Source organism: Natrix helvetica (genome assembly GCF_964273705.1).
Source record: "Natrix helvetica genome assembly, chromosome: 3".
NCBI classification, from domain to species: Eukaryota; Metazoa; Chordata; class Lepidosauria; order Squamata; family Natricidae; genus Natrix; species Natrix helvetica.
In genome coordinates, this window is record NC_138549.1 from 141,771,588 (window position 1) to 141,793,109 (window position 21,522).

Genomic DNA, 21,522 nt, shown 5'->3' on the forward strand with positions numbered 1-21,522 from the left:
AATGCTTGATTTTTAAAATTGAGCCATCAACACATCACACAGTCTTTAATGAAACCCTTAGTGCCCCTCTTTTTAATTTTATAGATTCATTGTAGGTACACTTTATTCCAGACTGTGAAATTACATGCATATTCCAATATGGTGATGCTTAACTTTGGTTGTAGCTATTGAATTGGTATATAGCCTAATTGGATGTCTTCCAGATTAATTAGATAAATTTCCCATAATTTTTCAAAAGTTATAAGAAACATTGTCCGGTGCATCAGGAGAATACAGGAGACGGCTGGTAAGGGGTGTATATCCAATAGATAAAGCTTTTGCCATTCTATAGCCATTTTAACTCTTGTAGAATAGATTGTTGCATCAGTTCCAATGATAAAGCAAATGAAGAAATATAAACAAGATTCAGATGTTTGCTACCTATTTCTTCAGGTGGTTCTGGTAAGAAGGTAGCTAAATTATAATTGCAGAATCACTTTCTAGTTTTGTGTACTAGAAAGGATTTTACAATCTAAATCTGATACTAAATCTAGATACTGGTTAGTATCACTTTATGGTAAGACCACATTTGGAATACTGCTACCAGTTTGGGTCACCATGATAAAAAAGATGGTGAGACTCTAGAAAGAGTGCAGAGAAGAGCAACAAAGATGATTAGGGACTGGAGGGTAAAACATACGAAGAACGGTTGCAGAAATTTGTTATGCCTAGCCTAGTGAAAAGAAGGACTAGGGGTGATAGGATAGCAGTGTTTCAATATCTAAGGGACTACCACAAAAAGAGGGGGTCAACCTATTTGCCAAAGCATCTGAAGCAAGACAAGAAACAATTGATGGAAACTTATCAAGGAGATGACAAATATAAGGAGAAATTTCCTGATAGTTAGAACAATTACTCAGTGGAATGGCGTGTATTCAGAAGTTGTGGGTGCTCCATCATTGGTGGTTTTTAAGAAGAGATTGGACAATCACTTGTCTGAAATGGTATACGATCTTCTGCTTGAGGAGGGGGTTGGACTTGAAGACCTCCAAGGTCCCTTCCAATTCTGTTACTCTGTTATTAGCACCAATCTTTCCCTTAGAATGGCAAACCTTCCTTATTGTATTTATTAGAACATTGAGGTTCATCAAATTGATTAGGAAAAAAATAGTGAAAAATGGGTATGTGTTTGCCTAGCAGAGACATTTGTTTTCACTTCTCAGACTAATCTCACTATCCTTTATACATGGCGATTCATAAAAAGTAATCCCTGCTGCACTAGTCTATGAAAAAAATAACACCAACCACTGGATAATGTTTTTATTTTAAAGAAGAAAAGTTTCCTTCAAGTTTAACTCATGCTGACTAACTATGTAGTTTTCTTAGCAAAAAAAATGTAGTAGTGGTTTGCCATTAATCTTATTCCAGGATTTATTTTACTTTCTTGTCCAGGCCCACAGCTCTGAAATTTCTTGGTGGTTTTCTATCCAAGTGCTAACCAGCTTACATTCTTGTCAAGTCTTTCAAGATTAGTAGTATCAGCCAAAATGGCAAAAAACATCAACTCCTCCAACATTCTTCAAGAAGTTGTTAACAAAACCAAGAATACAGGGGGGAAACAAGACACACACACCCCACCACTGCTAGCCAGGAAGTATGCATGTCAAAATCATACATTTCAATTTTCTAACTTTTTTATTTTATTTCATATACAACTAAAAAAAAAGAGGGGAAGGGGACAAAAAGCTTTATTGTTGCTGTCAAACAATTGGAAAATCAGAAATCCTTGCAGATCCATTTCAGGATCCTCAGGAATCTATCAATCTCATAACTTGATCCTTCTCTACAATAAGATAATTTATGTGGCTTGGATTTAATCAAGAGCCACCAAACTACGTATGGCAAAGTGATTGCCTTGGCATGACAACACATTAGTTGGCTGTTGGGCTTTTTTTGGAGAAAGGAATAGTGGGAAGTTTAACAGCTTAATTGATGGAGCCTGTAATATACACCTTAAATAAATAGGAATAACGCTTCATGGATCTTTACATTCCTTGCCAACTAGCAGTTTTGCTCTAGTGTAGGAATTGCCATTTAGGAATGGATGGGCTTTACACAAAACACAGACTCTGGATTAGAGGGCCAACCAGTCACATACAAGAGACTGGTGGGAAAAATGCTTTTTGAAATGGAATTGGCTAAGCAGATATTGATAGGTTATCAGATCCCTTGTGTGCAATTTTTCCTTTATGTTCCTTTTTTTTAAAGCACTTTATATCATGGTATTCAGCTTTCTAATTATACAACCCATCTTTGCTATCATGGCATTTACAGATGATAAGTGCCCAAGTTCAGTTTGACTGGTTCTCAAACATTATATCTTCTTTGTGAATTTTTGGCAGGAAAAAAGGACTGAGAGCTCAAAGAAAGTCCAGCCAAAGGTATTTACTATGTGTAGCAGAAGTTTTTTTTCCACAGCATCCTTCTGCTCTGCTTACCACGTTCCGGCGCACCTCTTCTCTTGTCTGCTCTTTTGCTCTCTCACTGCAATGTGTGGCCTTTTAACCTCATTCCAGCACCTGCATGGTTATTGGGGGTGTCACTGTCACAACAGGTTGAAGGGAACTTGGAACCACATTTCAACAACCTAGGATTAGGGGGGGTAGGGAAAATAACCACTTTGTAGTCCTATTGTTATTGTACATCTATTGCTATTGTAGATGGGATTTATTTTTGTATTGAGACCATGAGGGAATCTGTATCCTTAAAGGTTGAATGCTTCCTTGGAAATAAGTTCAGTTGCAACTGCCAACTCATTTCCTAGATTCAATTATACTGAGATTGTGCAGAATGATTACATTCAGATTACCTCCATCACTCAGTTTCGCTTTCACAAACAACATACAAACTGTACATTCCTGTTTGAAAGTGGTTGAAAATTGACCCTGAAATTTTTGATTGCATTATTTTTTGTCACTGACTAGCAAAACTTAATTGTGTGAAAGATCATTTCACATTTCTGATCAAACACAAACTCACATCAGCTGTGAAAAAGTATTGTTTTCTAAAGAACAATTCTGGAAAACTAGCTCTGGGTCTGAATAATGGAAATAATATTGCTAGTGGAATTTATAATTACAGAGCTCTGTGATATCAGTGCTAGTAAGTGAAGCAACTTGTTGATTACAAACCAATAAGAGGCATAATTTACTACTGTATTACAGCCTAGGGTTTATAGATTACAGTCAATTTGCATTGATTATACATCTGAAGATAATTGATCCGAAACAGCCTTTAACCAAATTCCTTGAAATCTTCTATTTTTAGGTATGTGGCCTCTAAAATATTTTTAGAAGATTTTCATATTCTATGCAATTATTTTCAACAAATCATCAGGGTAGTTATAAAGTGCAATGAGACTGAGAGGGTGATAAAAACGAGAGATGAAAGCTTTGAAGAAATTCAGCATTTTTGCAGAAGTTGATTATGGTATTCAGAAGAGATGAGTAAGAGGCAACATGAAAGTCATCTTCATTGATTTGAAGAGTTGCCATATAGATAGTGGGGAGGTGGGGAAGAGAGGGAATCTATCATTTGGAAAACATAGGGAAGCTTTCTAATAATGCAAACATATCAAACAATTTTTAAAAAGATTGATTGTTTACCTGATGGGTTATTCTACTAATAGATTTCCTGCATTAGGAGTTTAGATGAGTGAGATTATTTCTGAAGTATTTTCCAATGGTGATTAGATTCTCGTGTTCCACTAAGCCATGGTTAGACTGACATGGTTTCGGCAGAGCATATTTGGGGAAATCAACCATTACAGTTTGCAAAGGGTGATTTTAGCAATGTGATGTGTCATTGTGGCTTGCATAACAAGCCATGGTTAGAAAATAAAATGGATTGATGAAATGGGTAGACTCAGGCTATGATTATATTCTCAAGTAAGAAAAAGCATTGCCAGTTAGGGGTTGCAAATTTATAGGAGAGGGTGGGAATATATATGAGGAAGGGAAAATACAAAGTTTTCTCATTCTTTGGTATTAATTAGCATCATGATATTGTTATACAAGGATTTGCTTTGGTATTGGCAAACTATTTTTTCAGGAATTCAGTATCTCTGAAATAGCTTTCTGATCCCAATTTGAAGGTGCTTGTGCAAACTGTTTTTTATTAAACCTGATATTGGATATTAGGATTATGTGGTGGAATGGATAATTCATAAAGAAATTGTACATAGAGTGAAAAAGCTACATTATATCTATGAAATTGCTTCCTTTCTATTATAGTAGTTTTATTTATACCTTCTTTCAGTTAATCTTAGGCTGTGTAAAGAAGGTGAAATAATATTGCATAAGGATATTCAGTTTCTGGTATTGTTGCTTATATAAGTTTTCCATACCAGCCTTTGTGAATAGCCAATTTTGTATTTTTTAAATTTTTTTCAGCTACCTGAATTACAATGTTCAAAGACCAATTTTGAAGTTCAGTTGGAATTGGTTATATAATCCTGCATTTGTTTCCTTTTGACAAGACTACAATTTACTTTAATCTTTTAAATGAACATGGCTGCTTTAAATAAAACCCAGCTTCAAAAATAAAGCTGGCAAGAATAAGCCAAACAGATCAAGTTTGTTTTCACTTAAAAAATCTTTAGAATTTTTAATTAATTCAGATGTAATTAGAATACTTTCAACTTAAATACATCCTCATATGTTCAGTTTGTTTGTCTGGCTGTATTGGTTGCCTTATTATCTGTTGGACTAATATATAATCCGTTATGTAGTACAATTATTACAGTAAAGTATTTCAGACAAGCCTATGCATCCTAAAACTTTGAATATCCAGCTGAGTCTCATTTGACTTACTGCTCTATCAGCTTCTACTACGAATGTTTGTTTCTGCTAATTTTTTGCAGGGGGGTTTGAGGATTGGATTATTCAATGTTATCCAGTTTGGGCTGCACGTTGAATCTCTGCAGAGGTCACTGCCTAGACGTAACTCATTCTGGTGAAGGGCAAAGCCATATCTGACAGCCATGCAAAAACAGAACAATTCTTTTGGAAGTTTTTTTTTTTCTTTTATACCTTCAAATTTCCATTTTGAATCAGTTGAAAGACAGTGCTTCCATTTTTGAAATTTTTTAGCTCTGGAAAATACTGGTTTGATTCTTGTGTGAAATGATAATGAATGTCTTGATCATGAATCGTTGCCAAGCAGTGACAATTTGCTTAGCTCTATACGGCCTTCTTGCCTGAGCATCTCCATCCAAAACTTATGCTAATTGATATTATGGTTCTTCAGTGGTTCTTCATTCAAAACACTTCATTCAATGGTTCTTCATTCAAAACACTATGTTTAGGATCAAAAAAGCTAATGTTATTAAAAAACAGTTTTACACTTTTTAATACAAGAACTTCACACAGAACTATCTTGGGCATTTCTTGTGTAATTAAGGATGGTGGGTTTTTTTTTTCTTATTATATATACATTTAAAAAAACTAACAACATGGAGGAGTTTTGTTGATAAAGTAAATGCTTTCTTCAAAGACGTTACCTTTTGAGATGCTGCCAGCCATTGTCATAAGGGGGAATCGATGTATCAGAGTTAAATAACTTATCTGACTCTGGGGAATTACAGTGGAAATATACGGTAATAGAGAGATTTAATTTTCATGTCTGAATTGCATAGAAAAAACCCAAAGCATTTGTTGATTAGTGTAATTTGCTAGAACTACTAATGAACCTACTGCATGGATTGTCAATTTTTTGCGGCTCAACTTTTGTTGGCTGTTCTTGGAATGGCTGTCCCTTGAATGTTGGACCAGGATTATGTTGCAAATCCCTAGCCCCTGGTTTTATCAGAAATGTTGGATTGCAGACTTTTCTCAGGGTGTGTGGGCATTCTGAAAGTTGTATTTCAACATATTTGGAGGGAGCTGACTTCCAAAGGGCTGCTCATATCCATGCAAAATGCTGTCTTTTAGCCTCAGCATCAGAGGTGGGTATTCAGCAGGTTCTGGCCAGTTCTGGAGAACTGGTAGTGGAAGTTTTGTGTAGTTCAGAGAACTGGTAAATACCACCTCTGACTGGCCCCGCCCCTATCTATTCTCTGCCTCCTGAGTCCCAGCTGATCGGGAAGAAATAGGGATTTTGCAGTAACCTCCCCCTGCCACGCCCACCAAGCCAGGCCACGCCCACCAAGCCACACCCACAGAACCGGTAGTAAAAAAAATGTGAATCCCGCCACTGCTCAGCATGCTCTTCTCTCAGTAGAAAGATGGGACACTGTGACATGCTGCTTGGGTTGTTCTGTTTGTTTCAAATATTTATATCACTTTTATGCCACAGGTGGCTCCTTGAAACAAAGCAGAACTAATAGACAATCTTTCATTATGTGTAACACTGACAAAAATATTCTGCATGCAGAGTTCTTCCGACTCTTTTTAAAATTGCGTTGTCTTCTGATACCTGCTGTGTTTCGCAGGTGAAGATTTTTCTACTTAAACGTGCACATTGCTAGAAAAAGGAGTTAAAATGCATGTTGTGTCAGATTTGCATGTTTTCAAAGAGGTTTTTTAAGCTTTTCTTGACTGGCATAATAATAATAATAATAATAATTTGAATTTATTAGCCGCTCCCTTTCCAGGCAGGACTCGGGGCGGCGTACAATGGAGCATATAGAACATAAAACATGTGTACAAACACATAAACATACATATATACAAAGACACACATGCACAATTGGAGGCTTATATGAATAAAGTAGAAAAAGAGTACTACTGTAAAGTGATGGAAAGGATTTGATCAAGATCTGAAGAATCATTCAAAGGACCAATATTAAAATTAAAATTAATTCTGCCCTTAAAAAAAAACTAAAAACCAATTCTACATTTAATATGGAATTGGATACAAACTTAAACATGATTCAAGTGGCCGAAAAGAAAGAACAAAAGCATGATTGTTATAATGTTAGAATGATTGTAGTGAAGCCACTTGTGAGTAGTGTGCATCAAAATGTTTGGATGCCCACAAGATGACAAGAAAGATGCCACCTAGTGGATGTCTGGATTTTTGGTACAGTATGGTAATCCCTGGCTATCTGATTTTTCTAGTATATCTTAATTCCATTATGTTCACTAAAGACAAATGACAAGTCCAATGAGGAATATCATTAATATAATCTTAAATTTTCACTTCCAATGCTAACTCTTTAATCTTAAAGAGATTTGTAAATCAGCCCCATTCTACATTTATACACCCACATTTAAAAAATACTGCCTCACCTTACTGGATTAATGTGATGGGTACAGAGCTTGCAAAGCATGTTTTTAGAAATAGTGGCTATAGAGTAGTATATGTCTTTCTCTTTTATCAATATCTTACGTTCTGATTCCAGTAATACATTAATTTTAATAATAAAGCTAGTAGCTTCCCTTACATTTTGGGAAAAAACCTCATTATTTTCGAGAAAAACAAATGTATTGAAGAGTCTCTCAGTAGCTATAGGAAATACGTTGAATTCAAGTAGGAAATAAAATTGTCCACAGGTTTAAGCAAGTGTTATTGTGTTATGAAGGTTTGTAGCAAATAACAAGGGTTAGAAATAGTAAAACAGGACTTCTCAGCTACTGTGGAATAATTTTTGCATTCGAAAACGCAAGAGTGCATTTTTTTCCTGCTTAGACTGCATTTAAGTATTATGGTGTGTGGTTTCCTTCAGACTCCTTGGAATCCAGAAGTTGATCTTTGGTGGCATGACACCATGAAAAATGCCAGCAAGGAGTGTGAGCCTGTCTGGTGTGATGCAGAAGATGAATTGTTTATTCTCTACACCAGTGGATCAACAGGGAAACCGAAGGTATGTTAACATTTTCCTGGACTGGTGTTAAGTAGAAAGTTATAGTACTACTGCTTTTGTCAAATTGTACTCTTTTACTGCTCTTGTAAAAAAAAGTGCTATGTCTACACTTTGTTTTTAAACTTCATTTGTTTATAGTTCTACTTGAGATAGATAGTTCATTGTTCTATTAGAGATAGAGCACCAAATAAAGGATAATTATAATAACGAAATCAAAGAATGCCATGTTTTCTGCCCGTTCTGTTCAGTTAATTTGCAGAGCTCCAAAAACTCTGGAGCTGACACCTTCTAACACAATAGAAGAGAATCTATCTCTAGGTCAGTGATGGCGAACCAATGGCACGCGTGCCACAAGCGGCACACGGAGCCATTTGTCAGGGCTCGCGAGGCGCTGCCCTGTTAGTTGGCCAGCGCGCATGCGTGCGCTGGCCAGCTGAATTCACCTTTTTAAAAGCTATTTTTCGCCTTCCCCAGGCTCCAGAGGCTTTATAGGAGCCTGGAGAGGGTGAAAAGAGCCTCCCCCCCCCCCGGAGGCTTCAGGGACCGTCCAGAGGCTTCCCTGAAGCCTTCAGAACGCTTAAAACCACCCTCCGAGCAAACCGAAAGTGACTTCCGGGTTGCTCGGAGGGTCGTTTTAAGCGTTCCGAAGGCTTCAGGGACCGTCCGGAGGCTTCCCTGATGCCTTCGGAACGCTTAAAACGACCCTCTGAGCAATCTGGAAGTCACTTCCGGTTTGCTCGGAGGGTGGTTTTAAGCGTTCCGAAGGTTTCAGGGAAGCCTCTGGACGGTCCCTGAAGCCTCCAGAGGGCCTCCGGGGGGCGGGGGAGGCTCTTTTCGCCCTCCCCAGGCTCCTATAAAGCCTCTGGAGCCTGGGGAGGGCGAAAAAAGCATGTAAAAATGGGGAGGTTGCACGTTGTGCGCGCATGCGCACTGGGGCAGGGGTCGCACGTTGCATTATGGGTGCGGCACGCCCGCACACGCCCCTCCTGCGCTCCCCCCACTTGTGGCACGCGAGCCAAAAAAGGTTCGCCATCACTGCTCTAGGTTGAACTGTGGGATCTTTAGTGCTTAATCCTTAAAAGGGAGTGGGGATTTCGCAGACTTCACTCTCTTATAGCACTGATGTTGTTACCAAGTTTGGTAATGAAATATCTGCAAGAAAACCACCAAGCTGAGAGAGCACAAGGACTCCACCTTCTACATTGCTCAAGAATGGTATATTGAATATTGGGGCTGGTTTTCTCTTGGTTTTTTTTTAAATTATAAAACCTGCATAGGATGCTATAATTCTAAATGTACTGAATTGGGGAGGAAAATCAGTAGAGTGATTTGTCTACTGTGGAATTCTGTGGAAGGTGGCAGAGTACAAATAAGAGGCTTTGTGTGGACCACAAGTTATAGACACATCCACTTTTTCACCAAGAATTAATTGTGGAGTGATTGACAAAACTAAAGGGAACATTTCAGAAGAATTATTTATTTATTTGGAAACTTTATAGACTACCTTATCATAAGCAAATAACCCTGGGCAAAAACAATACTAAACTGAAATAAAATACACATATGCAGTTAAAAATAAATAAGTACAAAAGACAAGGTGTCTAATATAAAACTCAGTATTCCAAATGAATGTGTATGCAGTATTGCTAACAATACAGCTCGAACATCTGAAAGAAATACCAAGTTTTCATGGCTTCATATTTTTCTGAAAAATATCATACCTTGTAGACGTGCACTGGAATATGATAAATTCAGCAAATTAAAACTAATTTCCTGCTGGCTTTTGGCAATGCTGCAATTCCAGGCCAATGAGAACTAATTTATATTTAAAATGTTCCTTTGCATGGATATTCTGTGTTCTATATTTCAGGGTGTTGTACACACAATTGCTGGATATATGCTTTTCACGACTGCTACTTTTAAATATGTGTTTGATCACCATCCTGAGGATATTTATTGGTGCACAGCTGACATTGGGTGGATAACTGGCCATTCCTATCTCACGTATGGACCCTTGGCAAATGGGGCAACCAGTGTCTTAGTAAGTTCTATGATAAAGTCTGACTGTATGGAAATATCTAGTCTTAATTCCTTTGTAGAGTGAATGGCATCAATCTATCTTACAACTTTCTTAACAGCAGTGAGCAGAGGATGCGATTAAGCTAATTGAAAAATATAGCTCCCTAAATCATAGTTTGACCTATATTCTGATCTGATGCTGATTTTTAAAAAAGAAAGAGTTTTTCCTTGTTTCGACAGGCTTAAAAGAAAGTTTCATGGAATTTCTTCTTCACTCTGTGTCAGGGTTCTGACAGATGCCCTAATTAAATCATGAGTTTCGAGCCAAGCTTCAAAAGAAATCCAATTGTTTATTAGGAGCTCCATGTCAGCACTACCCAAGTGAAGCCAACTCTGACCCTATGTAATTTACACCCCAATCATGGCCTTGTTTCCTGCCTCCCCCCACGGTGTGTCATAAATCACATTAGCCAACAGAGAAGTTTTGCTGGTTGTAGAGATCACTCCCCTCCCACTGCTGTGGGTAGCCCTGGGAGACAGCCTTGAAGGAGATAAGGATGGAATGTACTTCTGTGTTTGGCTGCCATGCTGCTGCAGCAGTTTCCCTTCCCTCTTGCTTATGGCAACTCGAGAGCAGGCCAGGGATGCTTTGTAAGTTGACACTCTGTGCTTTAGTGTTGTGGAGGTTCTCCTCTGCTAAGCAATATATCCTGAACTTTGGGAGCATAATAGGCTGTAAAATGTAGGTCCAAGTGCTGAAATTAGCAGTCAACATGGTGTAGTGTTAATTGCTATCTCTTTTCAGTTTGAAGGGCTCCCTATTTACCCAGATGTTAGCCGTATGTGGAACATCATTGACAAGTACAAAGTGACCAAGTTCTACACAGCACCCACTGCCATTCGCCTCCTTATGAAATATGGAGATGAACCTGTCAAGAAGTAAGTATGACTTTAAGGAAAACAGTAAGGCTGATTGCCTGGGATTTCCAGGAATGTCCTTTGGAAATACATATGTAGCACTGATTTAGAGCACTAGAGCAAAGTAGACTGCTCCAGTCAAATCCCTAGGCATCTGTGTTTTGTGTACATGTTTATACTTAACTTTTGTCCTGAATGTTAAAGCCAGGGGAAAGGGGAATACATGTGGGTAGGCTTGCTTTTAGTTGGAGATCTGGTGACTGCTAGAGAATGCCTGCCTGAACCTCCTTCAAATTAAAAAAAAAAGGTAAATTGAAATATCTTGGAAACATGGAAGAAAATAGGCACATGGCACTGCAGGTTAGATCCCAGCCTCTCTGGAAATAGGACTAGAAAATATCCAGATTAGAGCCACATGATATTTTTTCAGGCCAGTTGCGATGCCTACATTCATATCAGGGCTGAACTCCAAGGGATATTTCATGGCAGGACAAAGGACTAGGTATGATCAACAAAAAAGCTAAATTTAAATAATGTATTTCACTATTGTTGCAATAAAATTATGGTTCAGTTTTAAGAGAACCTGGGGATTGCTTGTAAGACTGTAGGGACTAAATGTAATCTGAGACCTCAAATTGTACATACTGCATCAGGACTAGATTAAATGTGCTTAAGCATCTTCATTTTTAATAAGCTTTGTTGAATGTTGTGGTAGCTGCTTCGTACATAAACTAATTCATGATTTTAAAAAACCACAATGGCTGGGTCCATGTAACACATTAAACCAGTGTTTCTCAAACTTGGCGACTTTAAGTCCTGTGGACTTCAACTCCCAGAATCCCCCAGCCAGCTATCCTGGCTGGGGGATTCTGGGAGTTGAAGTCCACAGGACTTAAAGTCGCCAAGTTTGAGAAACACTGCATTAAACCAAAACTAAGCAGGTTTTACATCATGTATTAGTGCAATTTGTGAACTCTGCCAGCTTTTATTGTTCAATCATCTGATATAATATTCAAGATAGATACTGATCAGATCATTGAAACTGTCTAAATGTTTGGGATTTCAGTTTTTCTCAATCTCAGGCAGCATGCCATTAGCACAGGATTATAGGAAATTACAAGATATTGGAATTACCGTATTTTTCATAATATAAGACGCACAATTTTTCCTCTAAAAAGAGGCTGAAATTTTGGGTGGGTCTTATACACCGAATACAGCATTTTTTGCCTCCCGAAGCCCCGCCCCTTCACCAAAATGGCCGTGCATAGCCTTATGGAAGCTTTTAGAGAGTTCCTGGGGGCTGGGGAGGGCAGAAGTGAGTGAAAAACAGGCCATTTTTTGCTCAGTTTTGTCCCCCCAACCCCCAGGAGCACTCTATAAGCCTCCATAAGGCTATGCATGCAATTTGTTTGACAAAAAAGGGCCTGTTTTCACAAAAAACGGGCTGGGTTTTTTGCTTGTTTTTGCCCCCCCCCCCCAACCACTCAGGAGCACTCTGCAAGCCCCCCCAAGGCTATTCAAAAAAATAAAAGTTATTATTATTATTCATGCCTTAAAAAAAAACACGGGCCCGTTTTCACGAAAAACGGGCCATTTTGGGCAGGCTTGCAGAGTGCAAAAACTTTTTTTTCCTCCTTTCAGAAAGCTGTTTAGTTAGAGGGATTGATGAGAATTATATTGGTCAAGTGCTGTGCTAGCAGAAACAAAGTTTTAGGTGCTACAGGTTGTCAGCTATTTCCTTCTCCAGCACATGGATAAATACACCTGGAAACATCTACCTACCTACCTACCTACCTACGCTCTCTCACTCTCTCCCTACCTACTGCATTTCTCTCTCTCTCTCGCTCCCCCTCTATCTACCTACCTACCTACCTACTCTCTCTCCAACCTACCTATCTACTGTATTTCTCTCTATTTTTCTCTCTCTATCCCTCTACCTACCAACCTACTTACTCTCTCTCTCTCTCTCTCTCTCCTGTATTTCTCTCTCTCTCTCTCTCTCTCTCTATTTCTCTCTCTCTATCCCTCTACCTACCTACCTACCTACCTACCTACCTACCTACCTACCTACCTACCTACCTACCTATCTACACACACACACACTCTCCCCCTACCTACCTACTGTAGTTCTCTCTCTATTTCTCTATCTATCTATCATCTATCTATCTATCTATCTATCTATCATCTATCTATCTATCTACCTATCTATCTACATACCTACTCTCTCCCTCTCTCTCCCTACATACCTACTGTATTTCTCTCTCTTTCTCTCCCTCTATCCCTCTATCTACCTGCCTACTTTTTTAAAAAAAATTGCCTCTTCAAAACCTGGGTGCGTCTTATACTCCGGTGTGTCTTATACTCCAAAGAATATGGTAATTGCTTATGTAAAGGATAATTAATGTGTTTCTGCTTTACTTAAATCCACTTTTGACTAGGTAAAGGCATTGTGGATTTCTGAAAATGTTCTTGTTTATTCAGTAATGGTAAATGGCTAGCTTTGAAATCAAATTGTAAAACAAGTGTTCCTTCTGGAACAGTTTTCTTTTTAAAATCTATTCACCGTTTCTTCAGATACAGCAGGAAATCCCTGAAAGTGCTGGGAACAGTTGGAGAACCCATAAATCCAGAAGCTTGGTTGTGGTTTTATAGGGTAGTTGGTGAAGAACGATGCCCTATAGTGGATACCTTCTGGCAAACAGAAACTGTGAGTTCTTTCTATTCAGCTTTCTTATTATCCTTATGATTCCTTGTTCTCCAAGGCCTGGATTTCAAACTTGCCTACCAGCTCATTGCAGCATGTCATAATGTAGACCAGGGGTGTCCAAACTTGGGAACTTTAAGACTTGTGGACTTCAACTCCCAGAATTCCCCAGCCAGCCATGCTGGCTGGGGAATTCTGGGAGTTGAAGTCCACAAGTCTTAAAGTTCCCAAGTTTGGATACCCCTGATGTAGACGCTGTTCCTTTGCTGCTTATTTGTGTCATGTAGCCTCTTCCCGAAGCAATGACAACTTCTCCTTCCCATCAAGGTTTCCAAAATCCTATTCGAATCCCTCAAGATCCCAGATCCTATTAGAATTTGTTTTTTTCTTTTTCTTTCACTACCCAAGCTCTCCCTCTGCTGTGCTGGGCAAGAACTATTCCTCGTAGAGCCTTCATGGCGCTTTTTGTGCTTTCTCGGTTTAAATACAATAAAAGAGACATGCATGTTTTAAAAATTAAAAAAAATTGAAATGATGATGATGATGGCGGTAATGTCTGGAATAAACCTCTGTGATCATTCAGTTCAGGCTCTGAAAACATCGTGTGAGGTATTTTTTCACTGGTTTAACTGTTTCATTGCTGTTTTGGTTTCTTCCTGCAGGGTGGTCACGTGTTGACTCCTCTCCCTTATGCTACACCTATGAAGCCAGGCTCAGCTGTAAGTATAGCTCTGGCATATTCGCTTTGTATGCAGGAAGGTTATTGCACAGCTTTATCTTGTGTACTAATTGTGCCCCTATCTGGACCAGGAGGGATGATATACACAGTCATTCATCTATATAAGTCAATAGAGTAGCTGGCAAGGAAAGTTGCAAGCTGCTGGGACAAGTCTCCCCCACCTATGGACCCTCCCCAAGCACTCTGCGCTTGTTTTGCCCTAGTCCAGGCCTGTGAAACTAGCGGATCACGGGCTGGATATGGCCCGTGCAGGCCACGCCCACCCCAGCTCAGCAAAGGCAAAAAACATCCCGATAAGTCACGATACTCCCCACAATGCAAACGGCCGTGCACCCTCCTTAACGTTATCTCTCTGCACCCTTGTGTCGCCTATCTGAATTTTACTACATCTCCATTGCAGCCTCACACACCTCCATGTACCCTCAGATGCGGTTCCAGACCTCACCATGCACTCCTGTGCCCCCATGTGCCTACTTCTCTTGCACCCTCCCTGACCCTCGCCAAACCTTCATCACCCCCTGCACACTCCCACTGAGCCTTGTTCTGCTCCCCTTGCACACCCCCTTGTGCTCTTCCAACTTGAAAGCAGACACCTCTATTTGCCAGCCTGCTTGTGAGCCGCCAGGGACTTGCAATTTCCTGCTGGCTTCTCCATTGACTTGGCTGTGGGAAGCAGCCAGAAAGCTGCCTCACAACATGGGATTCAGTTAATCATGCAATTGGGATGCATTCTTAGACAACGCAACTGTGCTTTAACAGTCATAACATATTGCTTAGTGTTGGAAATTCCAGTCCTAATTGCAATCATGAGTTGAGGGCTACCTATAAAGTATTTCATGGTGTTGTCGAGCGGGCTGTTTCTCTTCCCTTATTGGTTCTCCTGCTTGACAGCTCCGTATAAATAGCTGTCAAGCAGGAGAACCAATAGGGGAAGAGAAACAGCCCGCTCTTCAGCCAAGCCGCGTCTTGGCCAATCAGACGCGGCTTGGCTGTTGCTAGCTGTCAGACAGGGATTCCCCGGTCGTACGTCGAGGAACACAACATATGGGTTATTTTAGGGACCATCTTTTTCCAGTTGTCTTTACCCATGTGGTCAGTTACTTGACCACAAGTGGATTGGTTGCTGGTTTTTTCATTTGCCATAGCATGTTTGTCTCATGTTTTATTTGTTTCCTGGTCCTTTGGTTGTATGGTTTTTAAATTTTGTTGGCCACCTGTGGCCACATTTGCAAAATGGGCAGTCATATAAATCAATTAAGTCAGGGGTGTCCAAACTTGGCAACTTTAAGACTTGTGGACTTCAACTCTCAGAATTCCCCAGCTCTGCTGGGAGTTGAAGTCCACAAGTCTTAAAGTTGCCAAGTTTGGACACCCCTGAATTAAGTGAATGAGTAGTCTTTAAAGAAAAAAAGGCTTAATTCCTGAAATCCACCCTAAAATCTGAACTGAACGCTAAAGCTACAGAAGTTTTTAAAAAAGAAATCCTTGGAAATCTGTTGATATAACTGCACAGGTAGGCTGTAAGCCACCTATAGCTTACTTGGTGTTTCCAGCTCTCTTTTCTCTGTCAAGCCTCTGTGTCAAGACTCAGGCACCAAGTTTTCTCTTTAAATTCCCTTCAGCCACATTTTTAAAAAAAATTGAATATCTTTAATTCACCTTTTTCGGCTACACATTCCAGGAATCTCCTTTGCAGCCTCCAGATTGAACAAGGTTGCCATTCCTATTGTATAGAGAGATATAAAGGGGATGTCTTCAGTTCTGGGTTGAAGTTCCTTTCAAGTCTAGCTGCCATCTGTCTGTATACTTAGATTTGATCTTTAAAATCTTTCTAAAAAATATTTCTGGACAGACTTTTCCTTTCTTTGGAGTGGTCCCTGCAGTGTTGGATGAATCCGGGGAAGAGTTAGAAGGAGAAGCTGAAGGTTATCTGGTAAGAGAACATGATGATGATGATAATGGATAGCACGATGTATTCACTATATGGAGTTTCATGGCTCAAATTCCAAGTTCATTGCAAGTTTTGCCTGGACTGTTTGTGCTTAACTCAGTTTCCTTACTGCATTTTGAGATCCCGAATGGATGCTGATGAGAGAACTCTACGTTTGGTTCTGTTTTTTTTTTTTTTAAATACACGTTACAAGTAGTCGTGCAATGAAGACTGTTTTGCTTCAAATTGTCCCTCATAAACTTCTGCATTTTCCCATTTATCAGGATTAGTAACTGTTTAATTGTAGGATAAACTACAGGAAGATTTCGGGGAGGAAATAAGTATAGAAGACATCACCTCTTTCTTCTCCAGTGTTTGAGCACAGTATTTATTTAAACATACCAATCAATAATAATACATCCAGTTATGGGATTCTATACCACGGATATTTTGGCTCTGTTCAGCACTACGTATAGTTTTGAGGGAGGGCTTAGGAAGTTCAGGTTGCTTTTTTAAAAGTGGGCACAGTACACTTTGTCTACTTATCTTGGGTTAATTTGCATGGCTTTTTACCCACACTTTTAATCAGGAGTAGGAGATCATGGATATGCCTGCAGAATAGACTGGTGCCTAGTAGCTGAAAAATAACAGGGTGAGGTTGGAGGACAAAGTTGCTTGGGAGCTATCCAGCCTCTGGGTCTGATTACCACATTTCTGTTTATCTGATATGATAACATTCTTGTTTCTGAACTTAATTATTAGTTTGACTTCAGAGCAGACTAGTTCTTATTGTTTGTGTTAATATTTATTCATTATGCTATCACCTAAAATGATAAAATAATACGTTTCTAAAAATCAGGTGGGGACAATATGAAACATTCATATTCCTATCACTGCTGCATTCCTGAACAGTGAAATATTTGTCAGTATACTGTATTGTTTTGTTCGTTTTAATTCTGTGCTTTGACATCAAGCAGACCTCTGTCCATGTGCTTTCTTAATATGGTGACACGTAGTTGGGAACTTGGGCTATTCTTTTTATCATACCAAAAATATGGTATGTGGAACAAACTACAGTTGTGTGGATCAGACAGTGCTAAAACATTAACCATGATTTACAACCCAATTGTTTGGGTTCATACATAGTACTACATCTGAATCATATAAATCACATTATACTTTGTATTTTGCTTGAACTTAGCCAGTGAAGTTTTCTACTGTCCTCACCTTTCTCATTTTTAGGTGTTTAAGCAACCCTGGCCTGGAATAATGCGCACAGTGTACAAAAACCAGCAGCGGTTTGAGACAACCTACTTCCAAAAGTTTCCTGGTTATTATGTGACTGGAGATGGTAAGTCTTCACAAAGGAACTTTGACTCAAAAATATTACCTTATGAAACTTACTTCCTGTTTAATTTAGAAATATTTAAGCATGTTAGAAGTTCCCATAAATGTACTTTTCTACTATGACCTCCTCAGCAGCTACAACTGAATTCTTCTAAAGCAGAACTTTTATAGAGCTCAGCTTTTTAAAGATGCTATTCACAGACCTGAAATGAAGCACATTTTCTCATACATGCAATCACTTGACTAGCTTTTCAAGTTTCTTCAAGCAGAGTTCCCAGCCTTTCCCCTCATAATCTTTACTGTCTCACCTCTTACACTCCTGGTGAAATCCTCTTGGGTAGGCTTCCATAAGCCACTCCTTGATAAAGTCAATTCTTTGTCCATTTTTACTCAGAAGGAAGTGTGTAAATCTCTGGTTTCAACTTCCTTATCCTTTCTCAAGCTTATTAGATCAGCCAAGAAATACTGAATGTGAATACTAATTCCAGAAGATAATACATGGTGTACATAAAAGTTAATAAATTAATTGAATAGTAAATGAGGAAAAGGAAAAAGAAAAATATCATGAATCATGCAGTGGCTACTATTTTGAGTAGAGGTACACCTACAATCAATATTTTACACACACACACAAACACACACACACACACACACACTAGTGCCAATTAGAACTTTTGTTTCAAAGACACAATTCAGCTCACCCCATGAAATAACCAAAGGAGTTTAAATCTCAGAATTTTTTTTTAGAATTTGATTTTCCCAAACTGTTGGATTAAATAGTATGAATGATTTAGGTTTGATTATAAATTCTTCTGGGTCTGAACCTCTTGGGCTGGGATTTCTTCACATTCATTACAGACTCAGATACAAGGGCTGAAAAATTGAGGGGCAAAGATTGAGAGGAAGTCTACAGGCCTTTAATTTTGTCTCTCTTGCAGGCTGCAAGAGAGATAAAGATGGTTATTACTGGATCACAGGTCGAATTGATGACATGCTGAATGTTTCTGGTAAGAGCCAAATTCTTGTGGAAGGATAAAAGTTGCTTGCACAATTATCTTGTTGACATTATAAGATTTTTAACATCTTTAGACCTTGGTCTTGGTCTTCACCCCAAAGTTGATTTTTTTTTTTCAAATAAGAAAGAAGAAATGTGTTTGGAACTGTGCTTGGTCATTGCTGGAGAATACAACCCATGATAAGGGAGAAAAATATCCAGTATTCACCCTTTGTCCTACCAGAAAAACTAAATCAGGACATGAACAAGTTTAAGTAATTTGATGTTGCTAGTTTTACTGGGACATCAGCCAGTCTTTACAAAATAAAAATGGCAAGAAATAAATGCTTATGTCCTTAAAATTGTTTCTGTGCTTTTATCAAAGGAAAAGTGAACCAATAAAGAGGTTTTTTTACCTACATGTCTAGAGCACACAACTATACATTGTGTGTAGCATTATTTGTACATAATTTATATATTTATATTTATATATCCTAATATTATTTGAGATATTTTTAATTTCCTCCAAGAAGCTTAAAGGTTATCCTTTATTTGTACCTCACAAATACAAATATGAAGAAAGCTGTTATATATTAAAATTATAATTATACAATTAATATTACCTATTTAAAAATAAAATCCTAGCAAGCCGTGCCATGCATCAAGAAGTTTTGGATTATCTTAATGGCAGAGTATTAAACACTGTTGGGAGAAATGGAAGTGCCTACTAATATTGCTAACTAAATATTAAATATGTACAACTATAAATTCTCATTCTCTATAAAATCGGCTTTTCTTTAGTGTCAACATTTTATAATCTCAAATTTTATTTTCCAACTTTTACAGTATGATAATTTCCTAAGAATAAAGAAATGAAAACAAAGGAATTACTTAAGAAATGTGACAAGCTTTATGCTTTACATTCTGATCTATAGCTTGATTCAATAATATACTGGTTTTATACAAAAAGAAAAAAATGGTGGGGCAAGACCAATTTTAGAAGAAACCTGTTTCTTGGTTTTTTTTGCAGGGCATTTACTGAGCACAGCGGAGGTTGAATCGGCACTTGTAGAGCATGTCTCTATCTCGGAGGCGGCCGTAGTTAGCCACCCACACCCTGTAAAGGGAGAATGCCTCTACTGTTTTGTGACTCTGAAGGATGGACATGATTTCACAAAGAAACTGATTGATGAGCTGAAGAAACAAGGTAATTGTATTGGCTGACATGAGAGAAGCACGCTGAAAGTTGTACATCGACCCAGATAGACTTATAAAAAAACTATTAGATTGTGGGAAATAGGACAGAAGGATCCTGAATATAGAATGTAGGAAGCAGGAATGAGCAATTTGTGGTCCTCTAGATTTTGCAGAAATTAATTTGCAGCAGCCCCAGTAATGGGGAAGGTTGGGATTTCTATTTTAAGGGAAGGCTATGGTATGCCATCTCTGAATTCAAGTCTGAGCGTAATCTAGTTAGATTACTAGAGTTTCTCCTGGTTAAACATAACAAATCCAGATTTTTCAAGGCTGCAGCTTCCTAGCCAGCATGGCCAAATTTGGGCTTTTGCCAGAATTCTGGATCCCAGCCTTGGAAAAAAAACCTGTATCAATCTATTAAAAGAATCAATTAAATATCACATGGGACCTTTGATATGTAAATGATGCAATCTCAGTCTGATATTTTATGGAATCAAATATCTCCCCCATTAGTGGAGCTGTTATAGCATCAACCTGTATAGCAAAAAGGGAAGTCCTGTAATGGATGTAGTGGTCTCTATCCCATGATTACACATGAGCTTTGTTGTGGCTTTTGTGGGGAAAACCCATGCCTATCAGAATGCCTTGTTCCTCAGTCTGGTTGAAAGAGTACTTTTCAAATCAAAAGGACACCTTTTGGTTCTGTCAAAACTAAATTTAGTCCTTGCCTTTCAAGATATGCCCTTGCTGCCAGCTGGCATCCACTTTCAGTACTTAAGAGCACACTGTACACCCATGAGCACGGTGGGAATTCTGCAAAAATGTGTACGTAGTGACTCTCCAACTGTCAACAAGTAAAGAATGCATTGGCATACTTGGGTGTTTATCTGGCCCAGGCCTTTTACATAATTCGGCTATTTCTTAATATGCAGAGAGAAAGAATTGCTAGCATTTCTTTTTCCTGCAATAGTCTTTTGGGGATAAGTAACTACCGAGTAGTCCCTTTCCAGTTAAAAATAATTTCTGAAAAATCCTTGTGCCATTTGAAAGCATTTTAATGGGGAAGATTTTCCTAGGAAATGCATTTGGATTTCTAAGATTCCGCCTCCCAAATTTTATACAACACATAGGGATCAGAGATGGGTTTCTGCCAGTGCGCCCCGGATCAGGCGAACTGGTACTGGCGGTGGCAGGAGGCTCCGCCCACCCACTCGGATGCTTCTGCGCATGCGCAAAAACTTCCGTGCATGCACGGAAGCATCACGTGAGTGTGCGAGTGAGCGCACGAGTGAACCGGTAGTAAAATAAATTGAAACCCACCACCGATAGGGATTCTATAACATACATTATTACAGTTGTAATGGGAGCAAATATGTGTAACTCAGATGGCACGTTGCCTTGCTTGAGTTTTTTGAACTTGGTTTTTGGGTTATAGACATGTAATTCTAATATTTAAGGGACTGCCACAAGAAGCCAGGCAACGTGCCACCTCTGAGGTACACATATTTGCTCCCATGACAACTACAATAACGTATGTTATGGAATCCCTGTGTGTTGTATAGAAGAATATGTATCATCCTCTAGTGGCAGATTGCAATTCTGAGACTGAACATATCTAAATAGAGACAAGACCCCCATTATCAACCATCTCAAAGAAGAGGTCAAATTACTTTTCTAAAGATGATTTTAAAAAAAATACTCCGGTTTTTTTTGTTCATAGGAACTAAAACAGTCATTTTCTTATTTGCAGTAAGAGAAAAGATTGGTCCTATTGCAACTCCAGATTATATCCAGAATGCTCCTGGCCTGCCCAAAACCCGCTCAGGTATGT

General features: G+C 38.8%; 1 protein-coding gene across 2 annotated transcripts in view; it reads left to right on the forward strand.

Moving 5' to 3' along the window:
• ACSS2 (acyl-CoA synthetase short chain family member 2) overlaps positions 1–21,522 on the forward strand; it is a 66,273-nt gene that overhangs the window by 42,225 nt on the left and 2,526 nt on the right. Inside the window, exons 8-18 of one of the 2 annotated variants that reach the window (XM_081949093.1) lie at positions 2,382–2,420; positions 7,706–7,843; positions 9,714–9,884; positions 10,668–10,801; positions 13,355–13,487; positions 14,147–14,203; positions 16,076–16,156; positions 17,396–17,504; positions 18,439–18,507; positions 19,525–19,701; positions 21,442–21,516. In XM_081949093.1, the coding sequence (XP_081805219.1) occupies positions 2,382–2,420; positions 7,706–7,843; positions 9,714–9,884; positions 10,668–10,801; positions 13,355–13,487; positions 14,147–14,203; positions 16,076–16,156; positions 17,396–17,504; positions 18,439–18,507; positions 19,525–19,701; positions 21,442–21,516 (1,183 nt within the window). The remainder of the gene's footprint in view (positions 1–2,381; positions 2,421–7,705; positions 7,844–9,713; positions 9,885–10,667; positions 10,802–13,354; positions 13,488–14,146; positions 14,204–16,075; positions 16,157–17,395; positions 17,505–18,438; positions 18,508–19,524; positions 19,702–21,441; positions 21,517–21,522) is intronic. The other variant, XM_081949094.1, reaches the window with a different exon arrangement.